Source organism: Mustela nigripes, chromosome 4 (assembly GCF_022355385.1).
Source record: "Mustela nigripes isolate SB6536 chromosome 4, MUSNIG.SB6536, whole genome shotgun sequence".
Taxonomy (NCBI): Eukaryota; Metazoa; Chordata; class Mammalia; order Carnivora; family Mustelidae; genus Mustela; species Mustela nigripes.
Genome location: NC_081560.1, coordinates 26,211,906 through 26,238,248, shown reverse-complemented (window position 1 = coordinate 26,238,248; position 26,343 = coordinate 26,211,906). Strand labels below are relative to the sequence as shown.

General features: G+C 32.7%; 1 protein-coding gene across 6 annotated transcripts in view; it reads right to left on the bottom strand.

Annotated features, from left to right (window-relative positions):
• Nucleotides 1–26,343, bottom strand: part of POT1 (protection of telomeres 1) — a 77,856-nt gene that overhangs the window by 2,261 nt on the left and 49,252 nt on the right. For all 6 annotated transcript variants that reach the window (XM_059396479.1, XM_059396480.1, XM_059396476.1 and 3 more), the window contains exons 11-19: nt 21,176–21,345; nt 19,992–20,080; nt 15,901–15,957; nt 13,378–13,534; nt 10,868–11,073; nt 7,540–7,675; nt 4,413–4,501; nt 2,506–2,597; nt 722–827 (exon numbers count right to left, since the gene is read on the bottom strand). In XM_059396479.1, the coding sequence (XP_059252462.1) occupies nt 722–827; nt 2,506–2,597; nt 4,413–4,501; nt 7,540–7,675; nt 10,868–11,073; nt 13,378–13,534; nt 15,901–15,957; nt 19,992–20,080; nt 21,176–21,345 (1,102 nt within the window). The remainder of the gene's footprint in view (nt 1–721; nt 828–2,505; nt 2,598–4,412; nt 4,502–7,539; nt 7,676–10,867; nt 11,074–13,377; nt 13,535–15,900; nt 15,958–19,991; nt 20,081–21,175; nt 21,346–26,343) is intronic.

Here is a 26,343-nt window from a genome sequence, read left to right as displayed (position 1 = left end):
AATTTCAATGTAAACAGAAATAATGGCTACAAACGGAAGCCTGTGTCAGTAACTGTAATTGATATGATTTGACCTGAAGATCTGGTTGATGGACAAATGTTATCCAGAGAACTAAAGTTGATAAAAGAACAATTAGTAAAATAAAATGCATAAAATCTGAAACTGGTTAATACTGAACAGAAATTCATGAATCAATTAAACTGGCTAAATGAAGTCTGTTATAGAAAATGATTCTTGAGAAAATTTCATCTCTGTTGGTATAACTTCAAAAAAAAAATGTTTGCATAAACACAGTATCAAACGTGCTTGTGATCAAAACGGCCTCCCTCCTTTTTTATTATTTCAAAAAATTAAAAATTTTTTCATTTCAGGAACTATGATTTTTTTTTAAAAAGATTTTATTTATTTGACAGACAGAGATCACAAGTAGGCAGAGAGGCAGGCAGAGAGAGAGGAGGAAGCAGGCTCCTGGCTGAGCAGAGACCCCGATGTGGCGCTCGATCCCAGGACCCTGAGATCATAACCTGAGCTGAAGGCAGAGGACAAACTATGATTCTTAACTCTTTTCTCCATGCCACTGTTTTCATCAAAAAGCAGATCAAACAATAATTTACTTACAATCAGACTTCAAAGTTTTCATCCTCTAAGTCTACAGATTAGACACGTTAAATACTGTTTCAAGAAAAAGAATGATGAGATTGTTAAAAATATTATTGCCTACCAATTTTTATTCCTGAAGGACAAAACATATCCATGATCATATCCATACTCTGCTGAAGGTCATCATTGATTAGGACTTCTGATGCTGGGATCTGGAAGAATTTGTCCTTAAAAAAAAAAAAAATTACAGAAAGAAAAAAGGAAATTAATGTTTCTTTTTTTTTTAAGATTTTTTTTTTTTTTTTTTATTTGACAGAGAGCAAGAGCGTGCAACTACTAGGGGCGGGGGAGAGGGAAGGGGAGAAGCAGACTCCCCACTGAGCAGGGAACCCAAGTGGCTCGATCCCAGGACCCTGGGATCATGACTTGAATCAAAGGCAGATGTTCAACTGACTAAGCCACCAAGGCGCCTTGGAAGTTTATCTTTTTTTAAAGTCATAATTAATATGAAAGTATTTCAATATATTTTAATGAAAATGATCTAGACTATTTTACTCTATAAAGACTGTAGAAGTCACAGAATTCTAGTCTGATCTCTTAAAATCTAATTTACTACTTTAAAAACAGCATTAAGATATACATATAAAAAATCCAATTACTTTGAATTAATGATAATAATAATAATGGTATTTAGAAAAACGTGAGGTCTCTCATTCTCTTTGTATATAGGAAAAAATGTAGTCTTAAGTTTAAAAGAGTAGAATATATGTTGTATATTTATTTAACTTTTCTTTTCTCTAACATATTATACTATACTTTCTTAAAAGAAAGAAGGGATTTTGTTTGCTTTGTTCACTGCTATAACCCCATCATATACAACAGTACCTAGGCACAGAGCAGGTGCTCATTAAATATTTATTCAATAAATGGACAAATGAATTGTTAAGCAGGAGGAAAAAAATCTCTCAACTTTACCCCAGATTGTTTCAGAATGTGTGCAGTAAAAAAATTCGACCACTAACAGAAATCTAGTCTCTGCCCTTGGCTTCTGGAAATAATCTCTAAGCCCTTAAAATATGCCTGTTAGGAATGTCCTTGTATGTCAGTCACACTAGAGATATAGGGTGGGGAGGTTGGGGCATATGATATTAGCTTGATCTTCAGAGGGGCTGAAAACTAAGACCAGCCATATGGGCTGTCAACCATGACTACATGACAGAGCACCAATAAAAACTCTAGACACTAAGGCTCAGTGAGGCTTCCCTGGCTCGTACTCCTTATAAATCATTATCAGGCTGGTAACACTGCCTGCTACTCCATGGGAAGAGGACAACCGGACTCTGCCCTATGTACCTCTTCCCTTGGATGCTTTTAATTTGTATCCTTTAGGTGTAATAAATCATAATAGCAATAATAACTTTTAGGAAGTTAATGGGAATCTTTCCAGTGGATTATCAAAACTTAAGGGTGTTCCTGAGAACCCCCAAACTTGGAAGTGTTGTTAGAAATGAGGGAGGTTTATGGATAGCTCCCTAGTTTCACATAATATAACCACTGACCTTCCAAAGTAATTTAGTTCCATCTAAAATGGAAATGTGGAGACTTCAAAAACCTAGTGAAATGCTGCTAGACAGAAGGTGTGGTCAATACCTGACTCTGACTCCTGGAATAAAACTTCTGAAGAGCCTCTCCTCAAATTCCTATTCTTCAATTTTTCATTGTATGGATATTAAATTTACAAAGTTAAACCAAAACAGGATAAATATATAGACACTTCAAGATTTATGTGCTTGCATTTTATTTAAGTTGCGTTAAATCCTCTCAGTAATAAAGTGGGAATGAATAAATACATCAAAATTAAAAAATATTTTACTTAGAAATATCTATACTACCTCTGTTACTTACAGAGTCCATGAGATAAGCTTCCAATACTCCTGTTCCATCATCAAGAGTAAATGTCATTACAAACACATGTTGAAGGGGTACAATACCCAGTACTAGTAAGGGAAAGAAGATGAAACCATATGAATCTTCTAATCCTTATAATCAAAGTAAAGTGAAAATTGCTTTTGATGTTATATTAGTTTTGTTTACTAAAATAAACATAAATAACTTATATTTATGCCTTTTGTTCTCCAATAACAATATATTAGACTCATTTAACAGATTCATTTTAGACATTACATTGTATCTATATAGGGACAATGACCTATAAGCATTGGTGAAATATTAATATAAAGTATCTTTGATAATTTGATAGAAAACATAAAAACCAATTTACGAACTATAATTCATTGCATGATAGCCTCATGAAAGACAAAATTAAAATACCAGAATGTTCTAGAAAAATTGCATGCAATTCAATATTTATGGTTTTGTAATATATCTCTCCCCTTTGTATTATAAACATAGGAATCACTTATTTTTTAAGATATCATCTGGTAGAATGGATCAAAATGTTAGAAGATGGGATTTCATGATTTGGTAAGATGAGGAAGAAGAAATTAAAGAGATACTAAGTGATACAAAAATTCATAGGTTAAAATGGTACTTTGCATTTGGAAATGGAAGACATTTAATATGTTTATAAAATGAAACACTGTCTTCCATTTGTGGAATCCATATGTAAAAGGATTAATTAAGGGGCAAGTAAGAAGAATGAATCAGGGTACAGAGAAATGAATTAGGGCATACAGACATGACTAAAATTATTAATACAGAGGAACCGATTTATAGGATTCTAAAGGTCTCCACAGGTTAAAACTGAGCTAAAACCAAGAAGAATGAACATAAAATCTACCCTCAAGGACCACACAAAGACTTGCATTAAGAATGGGATGAGAAGACCAAGCTGGAAAGCAGGGAGCCTGGAATTTCACTGGACCACAAACAAAATACGAGATAGCAGTATCTATAGCTAGATTACTAAGGAAAAAAACAAAACAAAACAAAACCAAGTATATAAATAAATTATCAATACAATAAAATATTCAGGCTAGTAGAAGCAGTGTCCAATTTTAGAAAAATAAAAGTTTTCTTTATTTCTGCATTGGCCAACATTTGTAGCACTATTTGCAGCTTTTAATGCCAAACTTAAGAACATTGGTAAAGTGAAATGTTTAATAAGGAGGAGAAACAAAATAGTAGGGAATGTGGGAAAATACCAAGTGAAGTGAGGGTGCCTAGCTGGAAAAATAAAGAGTGAAGGTTTGACAGGTATCTTCAAATGCACAAAGCCTGCTGATCTTATAGAAGGCATGTTCACTAAGACCAGCGGACAGAATGTGGTCTGTGCTAAAATTATAAGTAGATGGTTTTGCTTCACTAAGAACTACTTAAAAATTAAGAGGTATGCTGTCTTTCAATATAATGAGTCCCCTGTCACTGAAAGAGTTTTAAGCCAAGCTGGGTGAAGAAGTTTCTTGCTCCAGATAAAGATGTGTATTGGGTAAAGAGCTGTAAGAGCCATCTCTAAATCTGTTTTTAATACAAAAATACTGTGAACTGGAGGGATTTTTCAGAATCTGCATTTGTGATTAATAATTAATACTATAACAAATTACTGAATATTAAATATAGTAATGATTAAAGATATTGGCAGAAGCCTGGAAGCAAGTTTTCATATATTTTAAACTTCACTTTATAGTCTTATTATAATCACAGTGAAAGGTTTTGCTTAAGTACAGTTAAACTTTAGCTCAGTCTTTGCTCTGGTTTTGCTCTGGTTTTACTAGACTGACAACTGAAATACAATCAGTGAGGTCACCTTATATGAAGACAGTTACAGTTGCAGGACACAGAAATTTGCTAACCTTCCGCCACAGAAGAAGGAATCCATGGTGTTTTATCAACCAGGGAATTTAGATTTTGTATTGGTCTCAAAGTAGAACATTGTTTACATCTGAAATTAATGACAGAAAAAAAATAGGCATTTTAAAATAATTATTATAACTCATTTAATTATAACTTAGCGTTGCTGTTCAAACATGCAGAGTTTAAAGTTATTTATAAAACAACAGTGTTGCACCTTTCATAGTGTAATGCACATTATTACAAGCAGAATTGTAAAAAAATAAGCTTTTCACAATAGAAGCAATTAAAAAGATAGTATGGTTCAGAATAAGTAACTAAGTTGAGAATAAGAGAAAGAGTCCAGATTCAGATTGTTAATTTGGCTGATTTTGTGAGCAAAACGAAAAAGTTGAAAGGGATAATCTCTCAGGACTCTCATTCGATGGCTCTGTGATAACAGCTAAGGTCATAAGTAAATATAATCAATAGGAGAAAATTATTCTAAGGAAGTCAGTACTAACAAGACTTTGGATAATATATTTAGTAAATGCATATTCAGAGGTTCACAGTTTATAATGCCTAATATTATACTTATCTTTTGTATTAGAAATTAATCTGAAACTATACAATATACTACAAATGCTCATTATTTAGTATAGGTATTTTGCTTTACTTATATACAAATAAGTACAAGTAATTACTTTTTACTATATATCATCATAAGATTAGGAGATATTGATAAGAAAATATACTTGAATACAAATATAAAAATCAATGTCCAAAAGGTTCATGCAGACTCCTTTTCACTTCTAATCTGGAGAATAGAGGGTCCCTATATTAAATATTCTTCTCCTCCACCCATCAAATATATAAATATTTCTTCTTTAACAGAGAAAGGCAATAGAATCAAAACATATTATTTCCTCAAAAATAGGCTGTGATATTAAGTCTAGACATTGATAAAGCAAGCATGCAAGCTAAAAATTAAGCATATAAATTAAAATATAAGGGGAAACAAGTAAATATTAAATACAGAATTCATTCCTTTGAAAGCAGTAAAAGCAGAAAAAGGGGAAAATCATGAACATTTTTATAAATGAATCCAACAGAAGACTACAGGGTAAATAAAAAATCTTAAAAAAAAAGAAAAAACCTAATAGAAGACTAGAGGGAGAAAATAAGCTTAATAATAAAAAAAAAGGAGAAAGTAATAGCGTAAGTGGAGAAGAACATAAAATGTAGAAATAAAACCCAAATATATCAGTAATTAACATATTTAAAATTCATCTATTAAAAAACTAAAATCTAGTCTTATTAATTTATGAGACTTTCCAAAATGTAACGACAAAGAAACATGAAAGCAAACCAGCAAAAGAGCCTCAAAATATACAAAGCAAATACTGACAGAATAAAAGATCACAAATGTTCCACTACAGAGGACATTAAGCACACTCTCGAAGAAGTGATTAGACAAAGTTACAAAGGAAAAAGAAGTTTTGAATATGATTAACAAGTTTGACTAATGGGTGTAACTAAACACTATTAGACATTAAACACAACTATTAAAGAAAACATCTTTTTTAAATATAGACAATATATATAAAATGTAAACATATTCTGGGATAGAGCAAAGCTAAATGAATCTCAAAGAATCGTTATGAAATACAGCAACCTATTCGGTTAAAAAGTAATCTAACTAAAAAAATAGTACCTAATATGCGTGTGTGAAAACTTTAAAATACACAGCTAAATAAATCATGGGCCTAAGAAAACCATAATGAGAATTAGGAAAATTTAGAAGAGACCAAAAAAAAAAAAAAAAAAAAAGAAGAACAAACACCACTACATATCAAATCTTGGTTTCAGGGGGCGCCTGGGTGGCTCAGTAGGTTAAAGCCTCTGCCTCCGGCTAAGGTCATGATTCCAGGGTCCTGGAATCGAGCCCCACATCGGGCTGTTCACTCAGTGGGGAGACTGCACTCCTTTCTCTCTGCCTGCCTCTCTGCCTACTTGTAATTTCTGTCAAATAAATAAATAAAATATTTAAAAAAAAATCTTGGTTTCAAGCTATGGCCATTTTCTCGGGAAAAATATGGGCTTAAATGTAAATATTTTAAAAATACTAAAAATTAATAATTGAGATAAGCATTCAATTAAAAACATTTGAAAAAGAAAAAACAAAGAAACTTAAAGTAAGTAAATGTTGTAAATAAAGATAAAAAAAGAAAAAGCCAAGGAAACCCAAAAAAAGTAAATGCAAAAAAAAAGATATGAAAAATAATATAAAAATAGAGCATGTCAGAACAAATCTAGTTGCTTTGGCAAAAAAACGTAAAAAAAAAGGTGCAGGTAATATTTAGTGGATTCAGGAACAAAGTGGAGATTTAAAAATCACCAAAAGTACTATAAACAATTTTATGTCACTAAATTTAAATTTACATAAGAGATGAGGACTTTTCTAAAAAAAATTCATTAATAGATTCGAGAAATAAAAAACCATAGGAGATGGGTAACTGTTAAAGAAACTGAAACATTAGTTTAAAATTGTTTAAAAAGAATCAGGTCCATAAATCTGAGTAAAATAACTAAAGCCTAAGTAAGGAAATCCTTTAAGGTTTCACAAGCATTTTGAGAAATATCATCATATTAATATTTTAAAAATTTATAAAACAAAAGAAACCATGAAGTTAAACAGGTTCAAGAGAGACTACATATATCTTGAAACACATGCCTTTTTCTAATATATTCTGATTCTCCTAATATATTCTGATTATCTTCTACCTCCTCAGTGGTAACTAAACTGTAACTTCCTGGCACAGAAATTTTGGAATTCAGTCACTTAACTTTTATGAGGATATAGTTATGAACCTTTCTCTGTACCATTATCTAAATCTTTGTGAAAGAAAACAAATGAGTGTTAGCCTTTGGGGTAGTTTTATATTTAGTGCATTGGAGGTCACTGATGCATATGCTATCAAAAGAATAAATATATACCAGAAAAATCTTGTACATATAAATTGTACATATACATATATATATATATTCAAAGTATCCATTGAATATATATATATATAGCAACTACTAGGATAAAATAATAAAAATTACTACTATGCAGTCTTCCCAAAACTCCCAGATTTGAAAGCATACCCGTAGTGATGTATTTTTCCTTGTATAAGGAATGGTGCTGAAAGATCAAGGACTTCCAAGTCTTCCTGGCCAGATCTCACAGGAATTACACTATGAAACTTGTTTGCGAGTTTGTAGATTTCACCGAGTGTACCTCCTATTAACAAAGAATAAATAAATCCTTCTAGGCAAAATTGAGTGTCTATTAAGTAACATATAAGGTACAGTAAAAAAGACTAAGGGGACTGAAAGAAAAAGACAATGAAGGCATGAATTTAGATGATTAATACATTTATACATTTATTGTAAAATACAGTAATTTGTAAACTTAGTATCCTGCCCTGATTTAAGAAACCGCTGCACAAAAATGCTGAGACTTGAACAAAATACAAGGCTTGTGAAATTTTAACCATTTTCCTAAATTTTTATACAAATTGCTTTTATGCCTGAACACTTTGGTTAAGTATTCAAAAGAAAATAAAACTGAGAGCCAAAGTATAACAGGGTTCTCATTAAATTTGCTATATACTAATAATGTCTAGGTTTAGTCTTGAGTTTGAAATACATCTTTCAAGCTTTCAGATCAACATTATATTTAAATACAAATGGAAACAGTTCATGTATAGCATTTGTTGCTTTTTCCTGAAAAATCCTGCTATTTCCAATTCTATGACAAAGTGGCCATTAAAGCCATCATGTTGGCTGGAAGGAAAGAGGACACCCAATTGGGTGCTACTACCATTAGGCAATATTCTCTCTAATCACTCAAACCTACTGGTACCTCTTCTGGTGTATTTGTCACTTAGATGATAATTCTTCCTCTCTAAGGAAAGAGAATATGGCTTATACAAATACTTTTTGTGTACTCCTAAAATTTGTAATGTTAAATTCAATCGTGCACTTCCAGCACAGCAGAGTAATAAGAACGTCCAAAAATACACTTCTCCATAAAAGGAAAAAGAACATTGGCCAAAATTGTCAAATTTTACTTTTCTGGAACTCTAGAAATTAACCAGTCTTGAAACAATCCAAGGAGTATTTATTCAGAAAAAGGAGATAAATATCGGTAAGGACAGCAACTTCCCCTCTTTCCACAACTTTGTGGAAACCACAGTTCTGCCAGGTCATTCTGCAGTTAGATCCCAGCTCTGATTAGGGTTATAATACTCAGAAATACGATAAAAATAGCTTGCATTTTGATAAAACACTTTTAAGTTTTAAAGTGCTTTCAGATATATTTTCATTTGACTTTCATTAAAAAGCTCTGTAAGGTAAAGTGTTATTACTCTGAATACACCTATTCACTCACTATATATTTACTGAGAACCAGTTGCATGCCTATCCTCCTACCCTATGTGCTGAAGATACAGATTAAAATAAACGTGCACCCTGCACTTAAGGGCAGTTACATTCTATTAAGCAAACAAGTCTATAAACAGACAGATATAATGCAAATATAATACAAGAAGAAAAGTGATGAACTGAAAGTTCATATGCTATGCAGTAAGAACCACTCAAAACTGCCTGGTGAATCAGAAGACTGCTTGGTACTTGTAGATGCTCATTAAATATTTCAAATGAATTGCTGAGGAAAGGGAATTATTGAGTTACTTATGAACACGTGTTAGAGCAAAATTCTCAGAATAGCAATGGAATGGCAAAGAGGCACAGAGAAATAGCCTGGGTTTAGGAACTGCCACCAGTTCGATATGGCTGGAAGGTGGAATGAGAACTGAGAAATCATACGAGATGAGACTGAAGGTTTGTGGGATGAGCAGTAATTAAAGACAGGATCAGGATCTAAAGGTACCTCTTCAAGCTTCTTTTGGACTCTCAAGTTTAACTTGGCTTCAGCACAGAATTGTAGGAGGCCATATAACCTAGAAGAACTCTATGGTATATCTAATATCCTCTTAGTCCTACAAGTACAGTTCTTACAGAATCTGGTAGGTCCAGAGCTTTATTTTTAGGGTACACAAATAGTCTTATTCCATTTCTTGTGTTTGCAGGTGTCTGTTGCTTTTGTTTCTGTATCTACTTCCTGGTAGAGATTAAAGTATTGCTAATGGAATAAGATACCATATTTCACTCATCAAGGTGGACAAATTTTTTTGAGTGCTAGTGTATGATGATGAGAATGGGGGAACAGATAATCTTATATGCTACTAAAGCATAGGAATAGTATGACAGCTTTATTGGAAAGTAACTGGGCAACATTTACTGAATTCCTTGTGCCCCTCTAATTACACTTCATCCAGAGGGAAGATAAACTTCACTGTAGAGTTACTTGTCAAAGAAATAGAAACCACTTCAATTCCACTTACTACCTACTGGGAAAGACCTAAAATTTCCCTATGCTTCAGCTTTCTCATGTATAAAAAACAGCTTATAATAGTACCAACTGAATAGGATTATTGTGATGATTAAATATATATAAATTAAATAAATATATATAAGTATATAGAAATGAAAATCATTTCTGGTACACCATAAATGGTGTACACTAAATAATTTTAAATAATTTTAACACTAAAATAAAAGATGTTCATGAAAATAATACCAATGGTAATATTCACCTGTATTCATACATACATATAGACTAAAACAATTACGTATTACTTTTATAAATAGAAAAATGTCAGTAATAGAAATGATCATAATCTACTGTAAGAAAGGTCAGTTCATTTATAAAATTGAACTAAAGATTTCTCTGCAAATTAAAGATGATGTTCTCCTTTTATTATGGAATGTTCTCAAGGAATAAAAGTCTCAAGGAAAATAATGAAGTTTTAAATTTGGTAAAGGAAAAAATATTTGGTAGATATATGAGATAAACATCAGATTAAAATTAGACAAAAGTGGAAAGGAAATGCAAAAATAAGTAAGAGTTTCATTCTTTTAAAACATATGTTTTAAAACAAGTTATTTTTACTTGTTTCAAGGGCCCCTTGACTTGTGTATCAATAGATGACTTTAGTCATTCTACTTTAATGGAACAACAGTGACATCCAGAGGCAAAAACAGCAGGAACTGTATATAACAAGAAGCCTCTTGATACTCAGCTCCACAATGAGTTTGAATCTGATTAAGATTATATCCAACATCTAAGATGGACAAATACAAACACCTGAGTTCAATGTGTTACTTCAAAATGTCATTCAGATTAATTTATATATGTGTGTATGTATATATTTAAATCTACCTACTATAAATAATATATTCCATTTTATGGGATTTAAAATAACATTTGACTTTATATGTCCTAAGTTGCCCCTAACGTATATTTAACAATCATTAATCACATAAACAAAAGCTATATTCTAGTAAAACAGTTACTTAAATACTTTACCTTCTATCAAAATCAGACAGTCATTTGAAAGTGGAAGAATACCGTTATTTTTTACAAAATGAACCGCTACTTTTCGTCCTCCTTGATCTGTAGTGGTCCACATTTTCGAATCATATAATGATGTATTTTGTAGTTTGATATCTGGGGTTTTACTTGCACCCTCTTGTAAAATTGTATCTAAATCACCCTCATGTGGAACTTCTTGCCTAAAATCATCACAACGAAATAATACAAAACAATTGGTATAAGCTTAGAAATTCAAATTTAACAAACTATCCAATTTAAAATATGCTGATGGACCAGCTACTTATTTTAAAATACAGAGATAATTCACTTTGCAGATTAAATGACTCTTATTCAACCAAAAAGGTCACTGACTGAGTAGATCCATATCATAATTACATTAACTGCCAGCAATTTCCTTATCTGATTTTGTAATAACAAGGATCTTACAACTATTTCTAGCACCAATTCATTCTCCTCTTGTAAAGAACATTAAACTTCTCTGTGGGGGATAAAAAGACAGCTGCCCATTAAATATCCATTTACCACCTAAGTAATTCCCCTTTCATAGGGGATCTAATTTTAACTTAGAATAGTAATTTCAAGAAGTCACATGGTAAAGTATGTATACAATAGAAATGGCTGGAATCAAAAGGTCTATATCCTCATCCTGATTCTGTCCCCAACCAGCTGTGTAACTTTCGGTACCACCTCTTAACCTTTGAGATGGTTTTACTTGTTTAAAAAAATGCTCAGAGAGGATGATTTTGTTTGGCAAAGCTATATGACTTTAGAGAATTTGACAAACTGTAATTTAGTAATAATTCAGCAAATACCTAAAATCTGTATTTATATTTTAATTCCAACTATCATTTTAAGCTCAAATGGGGGCAGATGGTCCCCATTTTATTTAAGGTTTGAATTGATGATAAAAAATCTCTACAAACATAGGGCACCTGGGTGGCTCGGTAGGTTAAGTGGCTGCCTTTGGCTCGGGTCATGATCCCAGCATGCTGGGGATCAAGTTCCACATCCCTGCCAAGCAAGGAGCCTGCTTCTCCCTTTGTCTCTTCGTGCCTGTGCGCTCTCTATCTCTCTCTCTGACAAATAAATAAATAAAATAATTTAAAAAAAAATTTCTACAAACAGTACCATACTCAGATTTTGAAAGGAAAAATATACATATATTAGTATTAGTGTACACACAGATTTGTACATACAAATAATATACACACACACAAATATGTGCTTTAAAATGGAAATGTACTTTATTTACACATTATAAATTTAGAGGGAAGACAGTCAAATTGTATAAAAAAGAAAAAGAGCTTAAAAATAATTTCAGATTATGTCTTAAGCTAGTAAGTAAATACTCATTCTATTGTCTCATAAATTTATTTATATATAATAAATGATGTTTGGAATAAAGTCTGATGCATGGAATTCTCAATGATTAATAAAAATTTAAATTATTTTGCTATATTTAAGATAGAAATATTGCCAACAAGTCTTTCTCTGTAACTTACTTAGAGATTTCATATAGGAGTGCTTGGGTGGCTCAGATGGTTAAGCATCTGCCTTAGGCTCAGGACATGAGCACCCCGTCCTGGGATCAAGCCCCAGGTCAGGCTCCCAGCTCAGCAGGGAGTCTACTTCTCCCTCTCCCTCTAACCTCTGTGCACTCTCTCTTGTCTCTCTCTCTCAAATGAATAAATAAAATCTTAAAAAAAAAAAAAAAGAATTCTTTTAAAAAGAATTAAAGAATTAAAAATTAAAAAGAATTAAAAAAAACCTGAACTCTAAAAAATTTTAGTTATTAAAGGTTTACTTTTTTTAAAAAGATATTATTTATTTATTTGACAGAGATCACAAGTAGGCAGACAGGCAGGCAGAGATATCTGGGGGGGCGGGGAACAGGCTCCCTGCTGAGCAGAGAGCCTGACTCGGGGCTCGATCCCAGGACACTGGAATCATGATCTGAGCCAGAGGCAGGGGCTTTAAAGGTTTATTTTTAAGAAGTTTTGTGAAAAAAGAGTCTCCCCAAATATATATATTTCTCTTAAGACTTGAGAGAGAGTGCACGCCCTCAAAGAAGGAGAGTGAGAGGGAGAAGCAGACTCCCCACTGGGCGGAGAGCCTGACATGAGACTGGATCCCAAGACCCTGAGATTATGACCTGAGCCGAAGGCAGATGCTTAATTGACTGAGCACCCAGATGCCCCTCCCCAAATATTTTTACAGTTTATTATTTGTTTGCACGTATCAGAGCTACTAAATTGAATTTCAGATTTCAAAAAAGCACCTACTTTTATTTACCAATAAAAGAAATATCAGAACGATTTATTAAGATTTTAGTATTTTCTCTTAAAAATGTTACCACTCTTTCAAAATACAATACACAAAGTTATAATCTACTCATTGCCAGGACTTAAACTGATATATTTGAAACCATGTATTCATGAACATTATGAAATAAAAACTTCTGTTTTATTATGGAAAATACTTACAGCGCATGACATTTAGGACAATGAAGTTTAACAGACTGAAAGTGTATTCTGGGCTTATATGACCTTAATTTTGCTCGAATACGATACTGTTGAGGAGCTTTTTGTTTCAAAATAGCACATATTGGGGTTTTCTCCAAATACTGATGATCTGTAAGTACTGAAAAGAATTTTTAGGTTAAATCAGGATAATCTACAATAATAAGAATATTCATCGTATGAACTCCCCCAAACCAGACACAGAATTGAATTAAGTTATCTTGTCAGCTTTGTTATTTTGCCACATTTATCATCATGTCTTTAGCTCTCTCTCCATATATATCTCCTTACAGATTCATATATATGAATCATTTGAGAACAGTTTGCAGATATCATGCTCCTTTTTCCCTAAATATTTCAGTGTATATTTCACAAAAAATTTCATTGACCTATTACAGTGTAATTTTCAATCTCAGAATCTGTAATATTGATGTAATATTATCACTGAATCAACAGACATCATTCAAATTTCTCCAAATGTGCCTATAATGTTCTTATTTAAATTTTTTTTTTCAGGTCCAGAATCCAATCCTGAACCACGCATTGCATCTGTTTTTCCTGTCTCTTTGGACTCTCTTGATGTTGAACGGTCCCTCAGCTTTCCATCTTTCATGACATTGATAATATCTGGAGTAGAGGCCATTTATTTGGGTGTGTCTGCTTCTGCTCACGATCAGATACAGATCATGCATTTTTGGCAGGATACTATATAATAAGTGCTACAAGTGTCCTTCTCTGTATCATATTAAGAGGCATATATATATAATATATGTGTAAATTAATTTATAATTTTATGTATACACTAAATATATATTTATTTATATATAATTTATATGAATTTTTATATTTTTATTATATATATAATTTATAATTTTAGTTACATATATGTAACTAAGTGTGTGTGTGTGTGTGTGTGTGTGTGTGCATTTTTTTTTTTTAAAGAGCCATATATCTTATGAGTGTTTTCACTCCTGGGAATGCTAACTTTGCTCAGTTGGTTATGGTGGTATTCAGCAAGTCTCTCCACTATAAATTTATTATTTTCCCCTTTATAATAAGAAAGTACTTGGGGAAATACAAATATCCCACTCCTCAGTAACATTTAGGATCCTGAAAGTTTAGGGCCCACTGATGATTTACAGCTCAATCAATTACTACTATCATGGTTGCAAAATGATTTTCTTCCCTAACTTCATCATTCCTTTTACATTTTAGTCGACACTCTTACTTTAAGAGCTTTCCATTTCATCTCATTTATTTATTCACTCATTTGTTCTTTTGTTTATTACCCACATGGACTAATGGATTCCTACTTTATTCAGTTTTATTTCATCGTTAGTGTTTTTCATTTTGATGCTCAAATTATATCAAATTTGGTATGCTCCATCATTCACTGAGCATGGCACAAGATGTTCCAGACTCATCTTGTAGTTCTCCTGTCCCAATCCTGGAGTCTGGTATTTATTTAAGCTGCCCAGATTCCTTTTAAGGGGGAATATTATTTATAAGCCAAGATTTGTGTACTAGGTGCATTCACTGCTAGCGGGCTGTGCCATTATTTTGAAGCCCTTTAACTGCACAGATGTACAGTACAGTATATATATACACACACGTGTTCATACCTATACTTGCACACATGCATCTATATATGTATGAATATGTATTTGAATGAATACATATATACAAAGACCTATCTACATCTACTTCTGTAAAACCATGAGTACATATAGACACTTCCTATTCCAGTAACACCACCACAAACAAGCTTTTTTTAGAGCTTCCCCCATTTCATAGTTATGTTTTCTCCAATAATGAGAAACTTGTATTTTTATAAGTATATTACAGAATTTCACTTAATAGACTTCTGCTTAAAAAATTTTTTTTCTTCAGGTCCAGAATCCAATCCTGAACCACGCATTGCATCTGTTTTTCCTGTCTCTTTGGACTCTCTTGATGTTGAACGGTCCCTCAGCTTTCCATCTTTCATGACATTGATAATATCTGGAGTAGAGGCCATTTATTTGGGTGTGTCTGCTTCTGCTCACGATCAGATACCTTAGCTGAAATAACAGGAAGAGGGCATTTGACAGATTTACTCTCACTGCTAACATTAAAGTTTTGGGGTATATTGTAAGGAGCTCCTTTATGAGCACAGAGCTAAATACATAGGGTGAGCAGATAAAAATTATGTCATGTAAGATATTTTACATTCTCAAAATAAACCCCATTGCACTGTTAAATAGATTACATTTTATAAATCTTACAGCTATGTAACTTAAATATAAAGTTGATTTAAAAACATTTATTTTTCTGAGTTCCATTTTATGCCACTTACTATGAGGGAGGGAAATAAAATATAAATAGTGCTACATTTTTGCCCTCATGGATACTGCTCTCAAAATTAGATAGAAACAAATTAGTTGGTAATGACAGACTTTATTATGCACAGTATTACACCCACAATTCAGAAATGATACATGGTCTTACTTGTAGCTGATAGTTGCTGACATCTTTCTACTTCATATAGCGATACTGATCCAGAGCCTACATGAAGAAGGGAAAAAGTTATACAATTTTAAAATCCATTAAAAAATCCCATGTGGCACTGAAAACTATAAAACACTGCTGACAGGAACTGAAGAAAATCTAAACAAGAGTAAAATTTGCTAAGTTCATGGCTGAGAAGGTTCAAAACTGTTAAGACATCAATTTTCCCCAAATTGAACTATAGATTCAATATATTCCTAATCAAAATTGAGGAGGTTTTGCTGCAGAAAAAGACAAGAGGTTCTATCACTTAAGTGAAAATGTAAAGAACCTAGAATATAAAATATAATCCTGAAAAAGGAACAAAATCGGAAGACTTATACTACCAGACTTCAAGACTTACTATAAAGCTGTAATAATCAAGGAAATATATGATACTGGTGTAAAGACGACAAACCTAGCAACAAAATTACAAAGAAAGCCTACAAAGAAATCTGCATTTCATTTTTGATAAAGGCAGCAAGACAATCCAAAAGGAGAGCAAAACTCTGGTACTGCAACAACTGGAAATTAGTATGAGGGAAAAAAAAATGCTTACTTCACACCATACTACTAAGTATTTCCAGCTGGACAGCACAGAAACAAATTCATGTTTATATTCACTTGATTTCTGACAGACACACAAGTAATCTTATAGAAAGGAAACTAATGGTGCTACAGTGACTGGAAATTCGTATTTAAGAAAATGTCTACCTCATACCATACTACTAGGAATCAAAAAGGAACAAACTACTAATACATGCAATATGGATGAATTTTAAAAACACCCAGTACGTAAGAGTACATAATATATTATTCCATTTATTGGAAGTTCTGGAAGAGGCACAATTATCTATGGTGGAAAAAAAAATCAGAATTCATGGGGCTGGAGTGGGGATAAGGATTGACTGGGAAGAAGCACGAGGGAACTTTCTTCAACAAGGGTAATGTTTAGATTTTTAAAGGGATTTAACTTACATGGGCTTATATATTAGTCAAAGCTCATGGAATGGTACACTTAATGTATCCATTTCACTGTATATAATTTTACACCAGGGGCACCTGGGTGGCTCAGTGGGTTAAGATGCTGCCTTCAGCTCGGGTCATGATCTCAGGGTCCTGGGATCAAGCCCTGCATCAGGCTCCTTGCTCAGTGGGGAGCCTGCTTCTCTCTCTGCCTCTGCCTGCCTCTCCGCCTGCTTGTGATCTCCGTCTCTCTCTCTGTCAAATAAATAAATAAAATCTTTAAAAAAAATTTTTTTTACACCAAAAATTAAAAAATATCCTCAACAAATATTGAATTTTAGTTAATGATATTTATTCTTAAGTGCTTAGGAGGTACATTTACATCTGCAACTTACTTTGAAATATGTCAAAATAGAAGATGGACTAATAAATTAAGAGATAGAAGTATATGACAGAGCAAAGATAATCCAGGTAGTAGGTATTTGAGTGCTCACTGTACAACTTTTTCAATTTTTCTGTATGTTTGAAAATTTTTATTATTTTGGGAAAAACACATTGTAAATGAAACAAAGGGAGAAGTAGGTAAGATATTAATTAAACTTATTAAACTGAATAGGATGACTTGACGAACACCATAACATAGGATTTTACTTTAACAAGAAAGCAGAAGTAGTGAACAGAGCAGTAGGTTTTAATAGTACTTTCATTTTAAAATGAAGAATTTGAGACTAAAAAGGTACCCATATTTTGCAATTACCTTAACTTACATTCTATTACATATAATAGTATAGTAAGTTCTAACTTATTTTATGTGGCATCATATATAAACATACGATTCATTGTCCTTCTTCTTCAACATTACTAAGAAATGTTATAAGAATCCATAGAACTTGAATGGACAACTCAAGCTGGCAAAGTATAATTTCAATGAATCTGATTCCTTAATATCAGCCATTCTGCATGAGTGAAAACAATGGCAAAAACCTTAAAAGCAGTCAAATAATAAGACTATAAGTGTAATAATAAGTGTAAAATAAATACATGGTCTCCCACAAACTGAGGGGAAAAAAAAGGTTAAAAATCCAACAGAAAATCAGGTAAAGGATAAGAACAGACAATTCAAAGAAGAGGAGGTAAAAAGGGCTGATAAATATGTAATATTTTCAGGTTTCCAAGTACTCAGGAAACTAAGATATCCCCTTATACCTGCCAAACTGTCAAAATGTAACGTATACTGCTAACCTCCAATACCACTGAGAGTATGAGGAAAGGACATTTTCCTAGAGTGTTATTTGCATATGAATCTTACGACATTCTGTCATATAATCTGACAGCATCTATTAAAATAAAAGATGTGCTTACCCTTTGATTTACCAACCTGTCTTTTAGGAGTTTATTTTAGAGAAAGAAAAGCAGGAACATACAATTGTTCAAGGATGGTTTTCAAAGCATTATTTGTTAAGAGCTAAAAACTGGAAACAACCTGAATGTCTATCACACGGAAAATAGCTGGGTTTACAATGTTAGAATCACATTATGAAGTGATTTTTTTATTATTAAAAAAATAAGTTCGAGTAACATGGATTAGTCCATAAAAGGTCTATTATCTACTGATAAAGAAAGCAACAGTAGAGTATGGTCCCATTTTTTTAATTTTAAGTAGGCTTTATGCCCAGCGTGGAGTCCAATGCAGGGCTTGAACTCACAACCCTGAAATGAAGGCCTGAGCTGAAATCAAGAGTTGTTACACTTAACCAACTCAGCCACGCAGGTGCTCCAAGTTGACAGATATTTTAAAGAGAGGGGAAAGTCGTGTCCGTCTATGTATAGGTATATATATTTGTATAAACATGAAAGTGTTGAAGAAACCACACTAAACTATTAACATAACCTCAGAAGTGGGCACAAGGGCATGGGGAAGCTTTGTAACTTGATATCATGCATGTATTAACTTTATAATTTAAAAACAATTTAAAAATCTTTGTAAAAGGAGAAAAGACATTTCAAAAAGCATAATTACAAATTATGCTGCCCCCAAATGACTGTCAATTGAAGTAGACTGGCCTGTTAATGGTAGTTTAAGTAATCACAGATTGGCTAAAATGCCATCACCAAGATGCTAGGAAATGTGGAGAGACTAAATAAGGCAGAGAGAATAAAGAAATAAACTTAAAATATGTATAAAAAAATAAATAAGCTGCACTTGAATCTGACTTTGCCATCAGTTAATAGTTTAGTAACCCTGGGCAAATGACATGACCCCCATCACTCAAAGCCTCAGTTTCCTGTAAAAGGGACAAAAAAATTTCAAACTCAAGGGAGTGCTGTTAAGATTAGGCACTTAGTAAGTGGCTAAACCAAGTAATACATGTTAATTTTAATGCTCATCATTACTGGTATAGAAGAGAAAATACTCATAAAATAGTTAATGGAAGGAGTTACATTGAAATAAAAAATATGGGATAAAAACATGACATCTAGGCCCCAGAAAGTACCAGCATATAGGAAAGCAAAATTGTGAAGGAGAAAATCTGTAAAATTTCAATTTGGATTTGAATAGTCACCTATTCAGGTAGGCAATAATATAAATATAGAACCAAGTATTTGTTTAAGATCCTGTAACTAGGAACTTGATGAATTTGATAAAAACTGGAGACCATGTGTATTTCTAAAATATGTATGATCAAAATATAATCTAGCTCTTTGAAATGAAGCAGCAAAAACAACCACTGTTCATTTTAGAAACTGGCAAGTGGTTGCCTAGGAAATACAGAATTTTAATGAATAGATACACATGTACACATATATACACATAACATATCATATACACATAAATAACTATGTATATCACAAATTAAGTAATCCCTACCATTCCAATTTGAAAATGCCATTATACAATTAAGGCAGAAATAATGTTACCTTTACATAGGACACAGATATAGATTTACCCTATTCCTTTACAATGAATATGGATTTAACCAAAAAAGAGAGGCAGAGATGGGATGATATTAAAAAAGAGAACTAATACTTATAAAGCCATTTCAGTTAGCAAGGACTAAACCATTAACATTAAAAACTGTCCTTACTTGAAAGAGTCCGAAAGCTGTCCTCGTGTTCTGAATGGCAAATACCATCAAAACACGGATTGGCTGTCAAATCGGCAGATTCTAAAACCCTACAATTGAAAGAATATAATTTCAAATCAAATTGCATAAAACAAAGTCAATATGATCAGTTTAGTTCTACCCTTAGAAACCAAGAAATCACTGAAATTGTATAAAAATTATGTGTGTATGTATATAACTTCTTCAGTAGAAGGTCTATGGCTACCGCAAAGGTACTCTAAATTTAAAAAACCTGATTCTACAAAGATATGTGTAAAACAGTAGGATGATGAAATGCTGCAAACAAAAATAAACTGGGAATTTAATGATGGCATTCTGTTAGAAGAATCTCATTCCAGAGTCCAAAGTGAAAGTGCTCTATATCGGGCAATATAAGAAATATGTAAAACTGAGATAAGATTATTAAAATAGCTAATTTAATTTGTTTTAAAAGTCATGCTGATTTCAATGTTAAAATGTAAAAATATTATTTCATTTCAACTTACTGAATGGGGTTTATTTTCTAGAGCTCTTTGTAGATATGCAGAAGATTTATTTTTACTTTTGTAGATTACTGGTGAAAAAGTTTCTGTACACAGTGAGCATTAGGGATGTGTCACAAAAAAGAAAACTGCCAATGTTGCAGGACTTAAGATACTATTCACTTTATGGGCACATCGAAAAGTTTTTAAAATATGATACTCCAAAACACTCCTGATACCTATTTTATCAGTCACAGGCACTTTAAATAGATAATATTTTTCATGGCAGAATTATGTATGTTTGGAATTCTAGATATGTATCAAGTCTTCCAAACTCTAGCTAAACTCCAGATTCAACTGTCTATTGGTGTACTTGGGAAATGTGCCAAATGGTGGAAGAAAAAAGAGCACAAGCACAGAGTAGACCTAAGTGTACAAGTAACTACTGGAAACCTAAGACTACATTCCTAGCTCTGCTTATTTAGCTATTTGAACCTGTGATTGCTTGATTTCTATTTCATTTGGTTCATCTATTTAAACAAATGGATAGTTGGCACAAGTTATGAGGATCGATTACAAAGAACTTACCAGATCCATCCACCCCAGTCCAGTACAACAGGATCTTGGAAGCAGCTTAATTAATACCTTATTTACAATTTCTAAATAGGCATATAATATGCTTACTTTTTCAATTGATCCACATCAGAGTTACTCTCTGGCAAGACTCTGATTCCCCGGCCGTAACTGGTACCACCATGGAGATGAAACTCTAGAGCTAACAATGTTGCCTGGTTCTCCGAATTCACTGACTGAAGTTTGGTATGGAGGCTATAAATTCTAAGAAAGCTTCCAACCTAAAAATATATGATTTATTATTTAGAAAATGTCAAAAGATCAAATAATTTCTGATAAAATACTTAACATAAAATACATAACATAAAATACTTAACAAAGCAATGTGGGGCATAAGACCAACAATCAGGGGTACTTACTGATCAGAAAGGTCCTGGTGTGTTATACCGGTCTGTGCTAGGTAATAGCCCTAAGGACACTGTATCAAAACCAAAATGTGTGTGCATTTCTGTGTGTGTGTATATCCATATATATACACACATATAGATATATATGTTTACATAAATGCATGTATACACATCTACATACAATATATAAGTACATGTAAACATGCATGTATCTCTCTCTCTATATATGTATCCATCTGTATGTTTTTTTTCCAAATGGAAGACATATTTCCATGTCAGAGATATTAAAGTGTGAAATAAGACTGAGTCTTAGTACTAATAAAATGCAGTAGTTAAGAAACCATTGCTTAAATCAAACTCGAGCCCTCTACTTGATTTGGAAAACTGTTTGAGGTTACTGAAAATAACTTGTTTTAGCTACTTTAAGGTAAGATTTGGAACGCCTGGGTGGTTCAGTCTGCTAAGCATCTGCCTTTGGCTCAGGTCATGATCCTGGATCAGGTGGATCAAGCCCCGCCTTGGGAGGGGGTTCCCTGGTCAGTGGGGAATCTGCTTCTCCCCCTCCTCTCTGATCATGCTTACTCATCTCACTCATGCTCTCTGTCGCTATCTTTGTTTCTCTCTCTAATAAATATTAAAAAAAAATCTTAAAAAAAAGATTTAAATGATTGCTAAAATATTCTCCTTATGAGAATACTAGAATTTTTTAAAATGTAATATTAAAATATTCCCCTATTCCACAAGTTTTATGGAAAGAAAACTTTTGTAATAAGCATTGTGCCTATACAATTCTGAGTTCGAATACAAGATTAAACCAATTAGAATTTTGAACTAAATATTCTGTAATTTTAGATACCTCGCTTAATCTTAAAAATGTCCTTTAAATGTAGAGTATTTGATATTCTTTTAATGTAGAAGACTTAAAATGACAGATACAGAATGTTAATCAAAGAAACTGACACCTACTCAAAGAAAGAAGCTATATAAACTTTTTCCTCCCAGTACTGTTTTTGTAAGGAGGTAGGGATTTAGGTCTTTTTTTCTCTTTTTCCACTGACCCCTACAATATGGCATGGGTGCAGGATAAAAGGAGTCAGAGAAGGAAAACACAGAAAAAAAAGAAAACACAACAAAACTGATTTTCCTCATGGTGTCCAAACTAAGACACTGGAAGATAAAACTTCTGTTTACTTTTGTCTCACTCTTTCTGGACATTTATCACTCTGTGATCCTTTTAAAATATAGGTAACACACCAGTATAGTATATAAAAAGAACTTAAAGAAGACCTAAACATGTGCTGGTCCATGGCTGGCTTTGTTAGTAGAGCATGTGACCCTTAATCTTGGGGTCATGAGTTCCAGTCCCACATTGAGTGAAGAGTTTACTTAAAATAAATAAATAAATAAAAACCACCTCCCTCTAGAGAAATGTCCTACTGTGTAGACATTAAAAAAAAAAAAAATTTAAAGGCCTAAACACATGGAGAAAGATATCATATTCATAAACAAAAAACTTCAACATTATAAAGATAGTAATCTCCCCCCCCAAATTAATTTTTAAAATCAGTGTAATTTCAATCAAAATCCCCAGTGTCTTTTATGGAATTTGAAAAGCTGATCTGAAAATGTATATGAACGCGAGCAGCAAGTCAAGTCTGAAGACTAAACTGGAAAGGGAGAGGGGGAGGTTCGCTTGATCTACACAATACTATTTATTTATTTATTTAATATTTATTTATTTATTTATTTATTTATTTATTTATTTGTCAGAGAGAGAGAGAGAGAGCACAATCAGGCAGAGCGGCAGGCAGAGACAGAGAGAGAAGCAGGCTCCCTGCTGAGCAAGGAGCCCTATGTGAGACTCGAACCCAGGACCCTGGGATCATGACCTGAGCCAAAGGCAGCAGTTTAAACGACTGAGTCACCCAGGTATCCCTACAAAGTATCATTTAAAAATAAAGCTATAAAAAATAAAAACAAAGCTATAATAATTAAGAGCCTGTGGTATTAATGCAGATACATACATAAACATGGATATATCTTAAAAATATAATTTCAAAGAAAGTAAATTAGAGAATAATACATATACCATACGTATTTTTCAGAGATAAGTACTGAAAGCATAATAAACATGGTTGTACATAACTACATATTAGGATAAACAGAAGGGAGATACTAGGGAGTAAAAACTAAGAATGAACAGAGGTACAAAGAAGATTCAGTATGTAGAGATTTATGTTCTAAAAATTAAAAGTACCTGAAATTAGTGTAGTAGAGCATTTAAAAATGTTAAGTTTTAAAGAAAATGTTAAGTTTAGATGATTGATAGGCACATGGATATTTATTACACTAACTTTTCTACTACTGTCTTTCATAATAAAACAACAAAGACCAAGAAAGAATTTATTTATATAGTCTATCAAGATGACAAACTGTTATTTCCAGAAATTCCTTCTGGAGGCAGCATTGTATTTTTTTTTTTAAGCTTGCTAAATATACTATGAAATGTGCCAGATGTTCTACTATAATAGACACATATCGCTTAGTCTTGTCAGTAATGGGATAAGATTCTAAACATAGAAGTGAGGGAGTCATAACCAAAATTATAAAAATGCACTTTCAAAAACTGTGATAAAATCATTTCAGTAAACATCAAAAATAAAGCAAAGCAAATAAAGCTATTAAGAAATTATTATCCCTTTAGAAATAATTTTAATATTCCTTACAAACTATCAAGAAATTCCCTCTACATGTCTGAAAATAACCAGCTGAACTACAGCCCTTGGGTCCCCGAAGGCCAAAACATAATTATGACTAAGTATTTTTTATAATTGTTTTTAAATTATGTCAGGATAGGACTGATGATTGGGAATATAATGATTTAATTTCTAGACAAAAAGTTCAAAATATTTGTGTGTGTGTGTTTCCATGTATATGTGGGTTTATGCATGTGTACCTGTGTTAACACTTAAAAGCAAAATTGAGGAAAAATGTTAAGAATGATTTCAATTATAAAATATATATAAAAGCCAATTATATTATACTTTAAGATTATTTTAATTATTCTTTATTAAAAACAATTTTTCCTGTTCCTATACAACAAAACTCTGTTCCATGTATTTCAGTATAAAAATGCAATTTCGAACAGCTGTCTTCAAATACTGATAAGAATTCATTTGTATCAATGTCATCTGACTCAGGATTTCTTAATATCAAATTGTATAAAGTTGTCTTAAAACAAATAAACATTTACATTAAATAAAAGCTTCCAGTTACATTACTTACAGAGAGAAAATCCTTTTCATTTTTCTATTATATTACAGATAAATAATGTAATGTTATAGTATTTTCAGAAAAAGATTAAGTGCCCTATAGTTTCTTAGTAATGTGTGCTCAGAGCACCCTCTAGTGGGTGAGATAAAGCAGACAAAAAGGGATCTGAAAAAAATCTGACATAAATTTACACTCATTCACTAGTAGATATTATTTACTTCAACCTTACTATAAGGAAAACACTGTGCTAGCTGTTGTTCATGACCTGGACAAGGGAATCAGGACAAGCGAGGGAGAACAGAAAAACCTATAAAAGCAGCACAGAGAAAGAGAAGGGAATTAAATTGTGAAAGTAGAATCTAAAAATGTAAATCTTTTTCATTCATAAGAACTCTATGTGTGTTTTCTTTTTTAAGATTGTATTTATTTTACTTGAGACGGAGCGAGCACACAAGCTGGTGGGTAAGAGACAGAGGGAAAGGGAGAAGAAGGCACCCCGCTGAGCAGGAAGCAGGATGCAGGGCTTGATTCCAGGACCCCAGGATCATGACCTGACCCCAAGACAGATGCTTCACCTACTGAGACACCTGGCTGCCCCAAAACTCTGTATTTAAAAAAGACTCTGAGTTGGTTTTATCATTACATTTGTTTTCAAAATAAAGTGATCAATGTAGAGAAAATTAGGGAAAAGCATCAAAATGCATCTTCAGCGTCATTTTATATGTTAGGTATGAAAGCATGTACACACACACACATAAAAGGACAAGAAAATTCAGTTATCACCTTCTTGGATCCCGACTTTAATCTAATTTATTGATTTGAATTTATTTTGGTGGGTTTATTTGTGTGTGTGAGAACAATTTCCTTCTTCAAGAACATTTATTTACAAAGGGAAACTGGGCATAAAATTCAGATCTAAAACAACTGCAATTTACTTTTACTGTTTTCTTCCCATAAGTAGGCCATATAACTTTCTATAAGTAGGCTGTATAACTCCCTAAAGGTAGGACAGAATCTATTTGCAATAAAGAAAGTCATTTCTTTATACTGCTTAAAAGGACTGATTGTGGAAACAAACACTATATTCAAATACTGGTTTCACCCAAGTAGCCATGAAATCTTGGGCTTAACCTGTGACTGCTCAGTTTTCCCATCTGTAAAATCTGAAAGGTGACAATACCAACTGCACAGGATAGTACTAAATACATATGATATGCTTGACAAATATTACTATTATTATTGCTATTATTGATGCCACTTGTTGCTAGAAAATATACTTGCAAATAAAGGAATTTTAAAAAATAAAATAAAATATTCCCAATATTAATAATCAAGAAGTATCATATCTGGACAGTTCACTTTTACCTAAAAAATAACTCAAAAGCAGTGAGCAAATTCTAATAAACTATATAGTATAAACACACACAATTTATGAGGTGGATTAACAATTTCTGAAACTAGGGCACCTGGGTGGGTCAGTGACATAAGCTTCTGCCTTTGACTCAGGTCATGACATCAGGATCCTGGGATCCACTCTCCCACCCCCCACACCCACATCAGGCTCTCTGCTCAGCGAGGAGCCTGGTTCCCCCCCACCCC